General features: G+C 32.9%; 1 protein-coding gene across 1 annotated transcript in view; it reads left to right on the top strand.

Moving 5' to 3' along the window:
• Positions 1 to 15,420, top strand: part of LOC116774103 (aryl hydrocarbon receptor) — a 57,169-nt gene that overhangs the window by 40,157 nt on the left and 1,592 nt on the right. The window contains exons 3-9 of the mRNA XM_061523908.1: positions 9,317 to 9,405; positions 9,924 to 10,013; positions 12,755 to 12,964; positions 13,191 to 13,378; positions 14,045 to 14,151; positions 14,269 to 14,410; positions 14,557 to 15,232. Coding sequence (XP_061379892.1) covers positions 9,322 to 9,405; positions 9,924 to 10,013; positions 12,755 to 12,964; positions 13,191 to 13,378; positions 14,045 to 14,151; positions 14,269 to 14,410; positions 14,557 to 15,232 — 1,497 coding nt within the window. The 5' untranslated portion in view covers positions 9,317 to 9,321. The remainder of the gene's footprint in view (positions 1 to 9,316; positions 9,406 to 9,923; positions 10,014 to 12,754; positions 12,965 to 13,190; positions 13,379 to 14,044; positions 14,152 to 14,268; positions 14,411 to 14,556; positions 15,233 to 15,420) is intronic.

Raw genomic sequence — 15,420 nt, 5'->3', positions numbered from 1 at the left:
AAGTAAATGTAATAAAATCAAACAATGCAGAACTCAGTTGTAACCTTATTTAGGTTGATCGTAAAGCAAGTACAATCAGCTACGTGGTGTTATTTAAGCGACCCTCGAGCGACTCTCGATTTACAGCCACTGCATCAGACGGTTTTGAAGTCCCATTACACATTGACATCTTCATAACATTATTTATAGGGTCCAGCTCGAGCTGGTCACTTCGTGTTTGTTTGCTTTATGGCAACCGTTTTAGAATACTATATTTCCATCACAATTTTCCATTTCGATTGTTAGTAATTATATAATACTTTCAATTTGTGTTCTCTCTCTCTCTCTATATATATATATATACATATATCATCTGTCATTTAGAGTAAGGATAATATGAATGAACCAAAACATCTGTCATAGTTTTAAACAAGCTGTTATGTCTTGGATGCCGTCTCCTAATCACTACGCTTACCACAAAATTGCATCTGCACTACATACGGAGCGTTTTCAGTTTTCATTCATAGTTATTAACACATTATAGTCTATATAGCATTGAAAAAGTTTATTGAATGACAATACGAATACGTTTCGTATGTGTCACGTTACAAACTTGTGGTAACCGTGAAAGACAAAAATTTTAGATTATTAAATATTTTAATTGAAATTATAACAAAATGTACAAATTAGAAGTGATAACATCCAAACAGCTGCTTCCACGTACTTATATGTATCTTTTCCGCGAAATATGCAGAATAGTGAGTTCTCACTAAGAAAAAATTTTTATTTATTTTTTTGATTCATGTACCTACACTGTAAATCGAACAACCAGACATTCTAAACGAATGTACCGTATTGGACCTTGCTAGAAAAAACCTAAAAAATATTTATTACTTCCTTAGTATAAAACATCTTACACATAATTCTTAAAATAAATAAAAGTTTTATATTAAATATATATCGGGGTAAAACTACATCAAGAAGTCATATTATTTACGGTAAGGTGTCGTTTCTTCTAATTAGTAGAAAATAAAAGCCGCAAACGACGGAGCATTCACGGTTTTGGTGTTGAAAGTGTAAAAAACGTCAAAAAAAAAAAAACAATTTATTGCGGAGTTTTAATTCATTCCGCGTATTATGAAAATACATTGACATTACCCGAAAAGAAATTACAGCTGGCTCACGGATAATTATCGATTACGATCGATGAATCGATTCCGATCGTAATTGATTGAGCGCACGAGCCTTCGAATAACCCAATATTAACGGTAGCACAGACAACAATACGCTTTATATTGATATGATAAGGCTTAGATTAGCTCGGATCGTGTGAGACATATCGAATTGGTACATAGTAATATGATTCAAGCTATTCTGGAACTACTCCCATTACAATAACGATCACAATAATATAAATGATTCAATTCAAACTAAACCGAATTTAACAATCTTTAATCGCCGAAAGTTATGATATGTAATAGAAACCGTATCGGGTTCAAATAGATCGATTTCCATAGTTTATTTTAATGTTTCTATGCGAATATTTTTATTCCATATATTCTTTTTTGTAACATAATAGAAATATATTAAAAAAAAAATCATTTTCTATACCTTTACAATACACTAATAGCGTTTGTGTTAAATTATATCGAGTATTGCTCTCGACTTGATATATAACTTGCAAACAAGATGGTATGCTCCAAAAATAATCAGTTGACAGCTTTAAAAGTTCCAATGTATCATTAAAAATAAATGTAAGGCCTTCTGTAACAGAAGTACATCTGATAGCTGGTTTTAATTGAGCTTCTCCTCTGATTTATGAGCTCGCTACGCCAAAACTTATTACCATTTGGCGCTGACGGGACTGGAATCTTTGGTGTTTGGACAAGCATTGGGAATTCACTCTTATATTATATTGGTGAGTTGGATTCGATACGATTCCCGTCATTTTTATTTTTATATAAAATATTACAATCAAATGTATTGTTGGCTGTCTCGAAGCTGAAAAGGCTTAACCGAATAGGACATTATTAAAAGTACAGCCCATAGAGTGGGAATGTTTTATATGCTGTATTCATTTTTCAGAATCAATGAACATATAAATAATATATATTATAATATATATATATAATTTATTGTGAATCAAGTCATTATACAAGTAATCAGATTCGTTAACAGGCCCGGGTTACTTGTGTATGTATATTTTTTATTTGCAAAGCGTGACCCGACCAACGGCTCAGTACGGTGGGCTTTTATGACGCTCTCGTTTTGATACTGCATTATAATAATTATATTTTTTAATAATAATAAAAAAATATATATAGAATAATCATATTATTTTTTCATATTAGTAAACTTAATATTCTATTAATACAATTAATTTATATAAGTAATAATGTTATGTTATTATGTGGATGATAATGTTCAAGATATTTCCTACCTTTATATACAATTTCAAGGTATTTTTGTTTATATAACAAATATTAGGACAGTGTGTTTGTTCGTCATGTAAACCTCACAGCTCGCACGGTGTGAAATCAGTATAAAGATAAGCTAACGACCGTTTCTTCTGGGATGCCTCCGCTATCAATTAAATGGCGGATCCAATCTCATTCCGAATACTTCGACTTTTTTAATTAATGCTATAGATATTTGCCCGTCAATGTTTTCTGTATTTAGACCGATTAGAAATAATAATTCGTATACCTCACATATTTATTTATATTAATGAAATTAATTTATTAATATATAATATATATTCAATTTTATCACAAAAACAAACACTCGTAACGTCTATCAATATTCAAAATATGATATAACTAATTGCTAATTTAATTTATGACTTAAATTATATTTTCTTAACGAATAAATTAAAATATAAGCTTCAAACACCCTAAGCGTCCGTACAGCGTGACAGTTAGATATCAAGTGGGCGAATCTATCAACCGATTCCCGGGCAACTGACGATGACAGTTGGCGGGAAGATAATTATCTGACTGACAGCTTATGACATTTATACGCATTAAATTATATAAAAAATATATTTAATACAACTAGAATGTACAAATGTCTGAGTATGATATATACAGTATTTCCTCTCATAATATTATAATAATTCAGTCGAGCATTAGATGTTAGCCGCGGGCTGTACATGAAGCGTAAACAAATATCCAAGGAATTCACAGAATACAAATCAACACTCCAGAGACCGATACAACATTCGAATTTTAAATATTCCGAACACTTACAATATTGTAATTGTAAATTTAGAATAAAGGTCCCAATAACTCTCGAGGATTCCCACAGGGAGCGCGGACAGCCAATGATTTATCTGCTATCCGCTCCTTAATTAATACGAAACGAGAAAATATCACTATCTCACTCCTACCCGTATCAAGACACACAGATCTATTCCCGTCTTTGTCACGGTAACAGTGGAATGGGTATTGAGACGTCTTTTGCGAGTGATTTATGGTATGTTCGAGAATCTTTTCACCGATTTGTTTACTTTAGAAATTAGTGGTTCACACAGCACCGATTTTTGTCGCCTCGGTAATACGATATGTAAATCGGCTGTATTTCATACTTACATGTGTAATAGGATTATGAGTTGTAGAACAAAATAAAGCATTAGACTGTATGGCGGCTATAAATTAAAAATGAATTTATAATAATATTCATAAACCACTCTCAGGTACAGGTTTATTTGGTTAAATCCTTTTTTTATTGGGTTTTGTCAAGGAGCTACACTTAAAACAACTTATTCAAATATGAAACTTATTATAAATTATATATTAAATTTGATTTTCGTATAACAATACAAACAGCACAATATGTAAATAAAAGTGATAAATGCACTAACCTTATCTTCCCCTAGCAATTTCATTCCTAATGAATAATTTCGTTTTTAAAACTTTAACACAAAACAGCGTACCGTTCCTTATCAATTACCAAAACCACAAAACCCTTACGTCTAATTAGTTGAAAACCTTTGTACTAGCCCGCGGAGCGTTAAACCGATGTTGACATTGCGCGCGGACTTCGCATGTCGTGATACAGATTAAAAATAGTCACGATGACTTACAATACACTACACGGCAAGGAGGTTGAATTGTTTTGTGATTGATCGATTAATAAAAACACATTGTTTTAGCGGTTTCTTTTTGTGTCACATGTTACTTATTTTTTAAATTTATTAAAATTATAAAAGTCGCCGATATTAACATTAGTATTCATCGAATGTTATGAAGTAGGTTAAAAAAAAAAACAATTAAAAACGTAATAAGCATCTGTTGCAACCGTTTTACAATATGGCACGTGGTATATGAACCCCTGACCAGCCGTGTGTTACGCCATTAGGTGTTTTTTGTGTGATCTTTATTTATCTATTGTGGAATTATTAACGCGCTGGAACAGTCTTTTTTAAGAATACTTATAGTCTTGTTTACGCACTTTATATGATATACCTATATAAATTATGCCGTATAAATTATTTTTCATACAGGCATAATAATAAATGTTTTTAATTATAGTTACTAGCTAATAGAAAAATAATAGTATAAAAAACATATTACTATAATTGGTGATATACCGGGTAGATTCGTAAGGTATTGGGGATTAGTCAAGATTCGCTTTGTAAGGAAAGAACATCTAATAAAATTGCTCTCAATCGAATTTGAAAGGAGGTTGTCTAATGAAAAAAATGTATGAAAAAATAATATAGTCCATCTATAGATTCAACGCAAAATTGTTAAGAACAAATCATAATTTCAAGTAAAAATATAACAGACACCCGTTAATAATCTTAAATGTAGTAAAAAGGTTAATTGATAAATTACATACGCGTTTAAAATACTAATTTCCAGGTCACTAATGAAATGGGAATATTCCAGCACAAATAACATCTGGAATTCTTTACTGTGTTGTTGTGAACATGTTATATACATTATTTATTGCTGTTTATGATGAAGAAGCTATGTATTATAGTGGATATTTCGTTTTTTGTTCATGACTAGCTAATGCCTGCGACTTGTTCGCGATGTTTGATATATTAAATAAATGTCTGCATTTGCAATAACACATCACTGCACACGTACTTATACACACACATACGTACATTGTTGATTAAAACTTAATAAATATATTTTTTAATTTATTTAAACTGCAGACTTCTGTCATTTTATAAATTATCTAACTATATAACTTTAATGATACAAACTTTGTGTGTGAGCGTATATAGCATTATTATCGTCAAATAATCTCACATACTTAAATTGTTGCCAGTGTTATTTGACTAGCAACATTTAAAATTCTTCTCAAAAATCTTTTTATATTACATAATAAACCGTTCAGTTATTTCCCTCGTTCTTTCAGTGTTAGTATATACAATAGTATTTATTAACATTATAAAAGTAAATTGATAATGTAACTAACAGTCCCTTCAGCCTTCTATGGAAATCATTGTCACGCTATTTAAAATGCTAACAAACATGTGCTCCGTTGGATAAACAAACGTTGACATAAAATAATAAAAAAAAATACATAAAATTTAGTAACTTTCTCAAAAAACATCCATTAGTATCGAACTTTAAGGTCAATATTCACAATACTACCTAAACGGGGTAGAAAGTTAATAATTACCCTCCGGTTAACTAGCCTTCCGTGTTACCATCACATAACAGAACGAAATATTTTTTTTTAAAAACACTCCGATGTTAACTCAAAAAGGCGCTCTTTACAATTTGCAGATTACAAAAAAATATATACATATTTAGCGGTCGTGTTTTTGCGAGGTTTATATCATGTTACGAAATGTTAAATACATTTAACTTCAATAAATAATTGATCTTTATCATGTATTATATTATGAGAGCTTTCACCGAACCAAATAATAGAATATTTGTAAAGTAAGTTTTATCTATGGATTTTGTATATTCCTACATACCTACTAGCTTTTTGAGCTGTTCCTGTATTAGAGCTACACAATGTATTTCAGTCTAAGTCCTTTAGTGTTTCCATTATTGAGAACCAAATATACTATAAACAAAATAATAATACACATACACATATAGCTATAATGATAATATTAATGAAATAACCCGGTCAAATGCAATACTATACTCTCGTATATATATAAGTTTGAGGTAAGCGTCACTTCGTCCTTGTGTGTGTTTTATGAAACAATTTTCAAAGCACGTCGCCCGCAATCATAGTTGCATGTTGGCGAAACTTTCAAATTAACATTTTGTATTTCTTGTTCAACAGTTCGTAATTATTATGGCGAAATTATAAAAAAAAAAATGGTAAAGCAATTACTCGATTCCGTATATTTTAGTTGGAGTTTTGTTAGTCGGTGTACATATAGTTATGTTATGTCACTTTATTCTAAATAAAATAATCAACTGTAACGTATTTTGTCTTTTAAAAATCAACCCAAAAACCTCAAATCATTCGTCTCGTTTTATATTCAAACATATTTCAATATTCTATAAGTAATCCTTATGTCCAAAAAGGATTATTAAAATTGTGTTAAGATTCTATAGAATGTGAAAAGATTAAAATAATAGACTCTGAGATGACGGGAGCTTTGCTATATTACCTTCCAACAGTCAAAATTACCTACCCTGTTACCTTTACAAAGAGTTTTCATAATAAGCATCGAAAAACACAGACGGTTTTTAAAATTTTGTTCACAAATCTTGATACCATTAGGTAAAGTTTTATTAACGACAAACTGGAAACTTGGACTTTAGTCTGCAGTCATAACGTGTGGTAAGGATACTGTAGAACAAAACGCCTCTTTATTATTAGTTAATATATAATATAAAGAAGAAGAAACGGGCCCTGGAAAGATACAATCTTATCTAGCAAACAGATTCTTATTGGTGCAAAATATTTTTAAAGAGAATTCATTAAAAGATAAAACGAAAGATACTGAACGTATTTTAGAGCCGTCTCTGTTTATATGAGACAGATTTGTATACAATATACTAATATTAAAAATATTTTGAAGTCATTTAAAGAAAGATAAATTTTAATATTCAATTCAAAATAAAAATAACGTATCGACAGACGGTAATGACGATTGTAATGGGTGATAAGAACGGCCAGTTCGATTAGTGACGTTTCAACGGACATTATCGATAAATTGACTCGATTGCAACGTTATCTTGATCGCGACGATAAATCCAATATGTATATAAAATATAGCATTTAAGAGATCGATAAAATTGTTCATTTATCTATTAGTTTTTTTTAATAATATTCGATTTATTGTAAACTTGGTCGTGTCGTTTCAGGTGCAAGTCACCCAGGTGCACATAAAACAACGTTAACATTTTTATTATCAAATATATATTTTTTACCGTAATATATAATCCGTAATTTATCGCAAGAAATATTTTTTCATTTAAATTTTAATAATAGTTTTTATCAAGATTCAATTTAATTATAAACGGAATATTGTATTTGTATTCCTTTAAATGTTTTTGATATTTTGAGGACACAAATTTCATATACACAACCTTATCGATATCGATATCTGACGGTCGCATCACTAGCAGCACATGGCGTATTCCACACATAATTGGCCGGTAGGAACGACTAGCGTATGTTTGTTTGTTTGTTTGCGTTTGAAAGCGAAATGCCAAATTACGTCGCGCACTGTACCGAGACGATTGACAGTAAGATTTAAAAATAATATCAACTCCATAGCATTATACATGTAGGTATTTATGTCAACTTCTCAGAAATACAGATTCATTTGAGTTGTTTTCAAAAAAAAAAAGTCGTGGTGGCCTGGAGGTTAAAGGCCTTCCTCTCGTACGTGAGGGCACAGGTTCGAAACCTGGCAAGTACCAATGTGATCTTTTCCGAGTCATATGTACTTTCTAAAAGTATTTAGACGCCACTGACAGACGGTGAAGGAAAACATCGTGAGGAAACCTGGACTTATAATTTCAAATTATAAGTTTGAAATCGCCAACCCGTCTTGAGCAAGCGTGGTGATTAAAGCTTTGCCTTTGCTCAGCAGTGGGCTCCGATAGGCTGATGATGACGATGATGACGATGTTTTCAATACCTGAATAAAATTAAGTACTATTAGATAATTAAAAAATAAATATAATTTAGGTCTGCTCTTGCTGTTGTTGAATGTTCAAAAAGTTATTCTTTATAGCTTTGGCCTTTGTCTAAAATAATATACCGATACTTTCATTCAATATATAGTCATTTTAATTTTAAGAAACATCGTTTTTTGTGACCACTCAGTGATGTATGTATTCTTGCACATACACAATCTTTGTTTACGCAAACAAAGCTGACAAATTCGCAGCTATAACTTAGTATAATGTAAATGTTGAAATACTAGAGTATTGTTTATATTTTAATATCATAAGGACTTGTTTAATTTATCACAGGTTTACAGGTTGTTTGGCTCTTAAAAGCTGTAATAAATAATTTTAAATATTATTATATTATTCTGTTTTCTATGAAAAGTTTATATTGAAAAGTTACTTCAACACACTTAGTAAATATCACGTATATACCACAAAGTTATCGGTTAAATGAACCCGAATAAGTTTATTGTGAGCAATAATTAAATATTACTCTCATATTTTATAAAAATCAACTAATTCTAGACTCTATTTATATGATAATAGATAGGAGTATCCTTCACCGAGATCACCCCTTACAGCTTCCGTTAGATAGAATGTGATTTGTCGTACAAATCCCGCCCATTCGACGTTAGACTATAACACCAGACCCTACTTGATATAATATTTGTATATCAGATGAAAACTCATTGAAAATTCAAACATAGTTTTGTATGAATAAAGAAATTCACTTATACAATATCTGTCACCGATTTAAACAAATATGTTTTCATGCATTTACTTCATGGCATATACCTTTATTCATCTTAAAGTTAATTTACCGATATATTTTACTAGCAATATCGTTACTTAATCTATTGACCGTAATTCAAACAATCGCGTATCCACAGAGATGTAATTCTTGCAGTTCAGATTAAAATACCGCTCATCAATGTTATCTGTATTGTTAGTGTACTAGCCGGCAACAAGTAATTAAGTATCGTCACACTAAGTACGTCCGAAGCGTTACTATACTAGTATATAATGAGCTAAGACTCATGAATGAAAACCTGTTAACGGTCCGTTTGTAGTATTAACACAAACTCATGGTAAACATAATGTTAAGTTACATTAGAACGATGAATGTACGTTTTCTTCTTTCGATCCTAAAACCAGGTTATGAGTTGGTAGAACATAATCACTTATAATATATATGTTACAGTGTTACGTATTGTATGTTACAGTGGTCATGCACAAAGAAAAGGAAGAGCTACACCGTCGTGATCACACACACTACGATCACATCATGCCGGATGGGGAGATGTTCCTGCAGGTATTAAACTAACTAAGAAATTGGTTTCAATATGACATAAACAACACTGTCCTAATATCACACATTACCGACGTCCTCATTGCTTTTATATATTAATATCCTTTATAATATATAAATAAGTAAAGTGCCTACAAAGTTATACAGGAGCTAAATCGAAAGAAATCTAATATATCTTGGTGATAAATCAATATCGCCCTTTAAGCCTTCAGGCTATAAATAAAAGCTTCGAACTTTTACTTAATATTTTACGTTCCTTCGCCTCCGATGTTCGTTGCACGATGTCTGGAAAGTTCGTAAAGTATTTTTACCTTAAATTAAGTTTTTTGATCAGCAAAAATCGTAGTAAACGTAGTAATTTTGTTAATATATAATAACCTAGTTAGGTTACTTGAAATTTTAGACGACAATTGTTATAAGAATCGTATGTCTCGTCAAGCTTTTTATTCACCAGAATATAAGCTAACAATTTTTCTTTTCAAAATCAATTATATAGTAAATAAGTATTATTTTGATTGCAGGCTCTCAATGGATTCTTGATGATTCTTACATGCGAAGGAGAGGTGTTCTTTGCTACGCACAGTATTGAAAGTTACTTAGGCTTCCATCAGGTAAGAATAAACACGACCTAAAATTTAAAAAAAAAATCATAAAAATGTAACAGTAACTGACCCAAATAAAAATGCATAAGTAGGTTAAAAAAATTTAATGCATATTTCACTTTTTATCGCATTTCCCTAATTAATTACGGCCATTATAAAAAATGTACATTATTCTACTCACAAACGCAACCGTTTTATTAATCATTTTAATATATACGGCTCGAATTTTCAGGTGACTTAATAAAAATATTAATTACAGCGATAACTGTTATAAAGAATTTAGGCTTCATTAAACTGCCCGGTTTATCGTCAGCCTTATCAATGAATAATATAAACAGAGTAAAGTGCTCGTAAAACTAAGATATTTTATTAATTATAATCATTCGATTTTTATTTAAACAACTAATGACAACTGCGCTTTATTCGCTACGTTCTGTGATAGTGCTGTTGAGGTAAACTTAATTGCCAATATGTAGATAATATATTAAATAAGTTGACATTTACGATAGCACACGGGTGTTCGCATTTATAACTATTTACAACATAAAAAACTTTATTAATTAGTGTAGTATTCTAAGTAAAACTTATAAAGTAACAATGACGATGTGCCTCGAGTGGGGTATATTTAAAACAATAGGTATTTCTCGATCTAAACGAAGGTAGTTTTATTAAGCGTTTCTTGTTTATAAAAACCTCAGTGGAAGTTATTAAAGCTAATAAAGTCGCAGTGATATATTGCTATCAAAACTCCGACGTCGAGTCGACCCCAGGAAATTTACCAATCGTTACTACCCTCATAGTTTTGAAACAGAATTAAATGTATTTGGTTACCTGAGTTACACAGATCATTATGTAGATAGCATTAATATAATTATGAACTTATATTATATTTGTTATTGATCTCATGGATGTACCTAGCTGATTAGTTTTAACTGAATGAAAATAAGGAATTATATAGGAACCGTTTGGACATAGATGTTAGCATTATATTAAACATTTAATATTCCTCATATATCGTGAGAAGTCTTAGGTTTCGATTTCCCTCTTTAATATATCTTAAGCGAATTTTAAATCGTCTCACTTCGTCCTTGTGGTCGATTGAATAGGCCATTAAGGAATCATTAAACGATCCGTGTTTATCTCTGGCACGTGTTACTAAGTGGTTTTGATCAAAACAAACTCTATTCGAGCAACCAATACTGTCTTGTGATTAGAGTCCTGCCGGGTCGATGAACTATATATATAAAAATTATACAAGTAAAGAAACATTTTAGTTAAAAATAGATTGTATGCCAATAATGACAATATTTACCCAGGTACAATGTTTTTGAAAGATTAATATTTAAGTAATTCTCTCTTCTATATTAATAGAGTTATAATCATAGCTTCAAATTTCGTTAAATTCTAATATTTGTTGAATAAATCTTAGAATCAATTTCAACGAGCACACTAATGTCGGAACCTATCTCCGTGACTCAACTTTGCCCCACGGCTAATAAAGTTTGATTTAAAAATTACAATTACGCACCCTTAAAATGTGCTCGGACAAGGGTCGATTAACTCGGAGCCGCCTCACCAGGTGGCAGTCGTATGAACCCTCTAATGACCGCACATGGCTCCCTAAAATATCTGTTAAAAATTAAGGTAAAATAATTGTATTGTTTCGAGACATTGTATGGTCGATCTGCAACACAAAGGTTACGCTGGTTAACATTATTTGTGAACATTATGAAACTCACCCGAACATGAGTTTGATGATTTAAGTTATGTGAATTTAATATATAATACATATATGTAAACTTCAAGTCTTTATATATATAGCTTGTAACTTGTTTCATCTAAATTATTTTTGTTGACTTCGTCACGCTGATACATTTAAATTGATACCTTTGATGGTTACCAAAAACTTAAATGCTAATGTTTTCCGACGTACCACGCATTTTTATTATTACTTTAAACAACTTAATTCCGACGGTTGCTGTAAAGTAACCGACACGTAGGTAGTATGTACATCCGAAAATATTACCTTATTTAAATGAAAACACGCGAAAGTCTTAAATATCATTACCAAAAAACTTAACCCAAATTTATAACAAAACAATCGTGTTCTCGAATTGTTTCCAAATATTAACTCAAATCAATCATCGAAGACATAAACCATGAAAAAAGGTAACTAGCATTCAGTTTTGGCCGAAGCAGCTCACCCCGGATAAGGAAAAAGCAATTACAAAACAAATCATCTTTTGACATTTAATGCCAACGCAATATGTTCGAACCCACATTCAACATTCGACTATCAGAGCCCCAATTTTATAATAAACTTAGGGTTCCGTGGATGATTCATTAACATGTCATTCCAAAGGTTGGGGCTCCAGCGTGGTGCCTTGCACAACCCCATTGATTATCAATTAGTTTTCTACTTGCATCGTTTATTGTCGGCACATTATCCACACTATTTACACGACTCTTTGTTATACGACGTGTTAAAATTCATATTATTTGTCGTCCGTTCTAATATGAACCTTAACTCCGATCATTAAAGTTGCCAATTGCTCCTCACCTGTCCATTATTAATATATCCATCTTCGTAACAGATGATTCTTTAATGATCGTTCACAAATCAATTTTTAAGGTCATCGTCGGTTTATTTATCCTCAGTTTAACGGTGACTTGCTTTTTTCTTCCCAAATAGATTTATTTTATCTAGTTATGTCATTTTTTTGTGATAAAATAATTGATTCTCTTTTCAGTCAGACATCGTTCACCAATCAGTTTACGAACTGGTCCACTCGGAAGACCGCGAGGAGCTGCAGAGACAGCTTTTATGGAACTCCTTCCTCCCCCCGGAAGCCAACACGCTCACATTACAAGACGTTCTAAGATCGGAGAGAGCTCACATGTTAGAGAGAAGTTTCACTGTCAGGTTTAGATGTCTTCTTGACAACACGTCAGGGTTTTTGGTTAGTATGGATGGTAGAGTCTGTGCCTGCTACTACCTCATAAATTTTATGTTGTTTATGATTTTTTATTCTGAGACAGTAATAATTGCTCTTTTAAAAGATTTTATCTATATAAATAAAGGATTTGTCACCAAATCATTTATAAAAAAAACATTTAAACGACATTTCACATAATTTTAACTTGCATCCAGAAATCCTTACGTTGTAATTATTAATTGAATTTCAGAGGTTAGATATAAGAGGTCGCATAAAGGTACTTCATGGTCAAAATAAGAAGACTGAAGAGCCACCCTTAGCGTTGTTTGCTATCTGCGCACCTTTTGGACCACCAAGTCTGCTGGAAATACCGCAGAAAGAAGTCATGTTCAAGAGCAAACACAAGCTCGACCTATCACTCGTGTCTATGGACCAAAGGTTAGTTGAAGAAGTGGCTAATGACTTCTCATATCGAATCCGGACGTGTGAAGGTCTTCATCAAAGGTTATGTTGATAAAAATTTATTTGGTTTTAGTACGGTATCTATTTTTTTTTTTAATTCTATCATTCTCATACTAACGGATGTGGAATAAGAATCTCATGTCCCGTAAAAAATGTATAATTATCAAACACAAGGCGGAACAAATGGATTCATTTCTGGTTATCGTCATACTCGGTCCACAATCAAAGGGATAAACACACCGACACGGGAACAATTCATATTTATTACAGAATATAAACTTCTCACAATGACCCGCATTCTCTTTTTTATCTGTTTTGATTGTTAGATTTCATAACCTTCACCAAGCCTCTTGAAACTACTTATTGTTATTGATTTAGACTGAATTTGTTTTTATATTTTCCAATACTTAGCACTGGTTTATTTTAAGTACATATTTTTTCACCATTTTAACTAGTTTTTAAATATATTTACTAAGTATCACGATCTTCAATTTGAACAAAACAAAACAAACGACATATGAATTTAGAACTAACCTGCCCTAACGTACCAATCAAATTCAATTCTTCAGCCTAATAAGTACAAATTCCAATAACAGACAGATATATAGAGTAATATTTTCCAATACCTCGTTTTTGTTTCAGAGGCAAGTTGTTACTTGGTTACACGGACGGCGAGCTGTCTAATATGGGCGGTTACGATCTCGTACACTACGAGGACCTCGCGTATGTTGCCAGCGCTCATCAAGAATGTAAGTATATCAAGGTAATAAGACATAAAAATATCTTATTCACTATTTTAATTGGACATTCACTTATTTACTCATAAATATTTTGGTCGTTTAAATATATAATTTGTTATGTTTCAGTATTAAAAACTGGAGCTTCAGGAATGATCGCGTACCGATTTCAGACCAAGGACGGTCTATGGCAGTGGCTCCAAACGTCCTCAAGACTGGTCTACAAGAACTCCAAGCCTGATTTCGTGATCAGCACCCACAGACCACTCATGTAAGTAATAATGACGACCATACATTTATAGACTTTGTCCATTTCTTAGTAAAATCCTTACTTTAGAGAAAATTAAATTGTATATCTTAAATCAGTCTCTACCGCACAAATATTACCCACATATTAATGGTCTAAATTTCTTCCAGGGAGGAAGAAGGCCGCGATCTCCACGGGAAGAGAACAATGGACTTTAAAGTCAGCTATCTAGACACCGGCCTTACTAGTCTCTACTTCTCTGAAACAGAACAGCTCTCTGGTTGTGAATCCACAGTGACAACGCCACCGCGAGCGGCTCGACGATACAAAACACAGCTCAGAGACTTCCTCTCCACGTGTAGGAACAAGCGGCGGGTTCCGACCACACCCGCTCCTCCGCCGGTGGAGTACCTCGCCGCTGATGTAGCGGCAGCCTATACTAACCTCAACGGGACGTACACGGCCCCGTACGGGGAGTACCCCCCCGCCCCCACCCTCCACTACGCCCCTCCGCCCTTGGACGACAGATTCCTATCAGACAACATCTTCCATCAATACAAACCCTTATCCTATCACTACACGTACCCGCCAAACGGTTTCCTAGAGCCGGCTCCGTACGAGGTCCCATACCGGCCTCCGTCCAGAGAGTATTACGTGGATAGCCGCTATATGAACGTGGACCGTCGCTCACCAAACCCGGGGCCCAGTCCGGGCTCCAGTGGATCCACGGCCCAGGACCCGATGGACCCTGGATCCGCGGACCGTATCCAGGGCGGAGAGGTGCCGCGGCAGACGGTGCTGATGTGGGGCGCCGGCGGCCAGGAGGTGGAGTACTCGCCCCCACAGGTCTGGCGCTACTCCCACTACCACACCGCTGAAGCAACCCAATGATGTGCAATATATAACATATTACTTTGTTTCTTGTTATTTTCAAATCAGTTTCTATCTCAACCATTCCGTTTTACCTCTCTAGTCTTTATAACGGCTCCTTTGTTTCTTCAGCTTATGCTTTTGTTCACGCTATTTTGTACTAG

Source organism: Danaus plexippus, chromosome 20 (assembly GCF_018135715.1).
Source record: "Danaus plexippus chromosome 20, MEX_DaPlex, whole genome shotgun sequence".
NCBI classification, from domain to species: domain Eukaryota; kingdom Metazoa; phylum Arthropoda; class Insecta; order Lepidoptera; family Nymphalidae; genus Danaus; species Danaus plexippus.
Note: the sequence above shows the minus strand (reverse complement) of the source record. Positions and strands in the feature narration are given on the sequence as shown.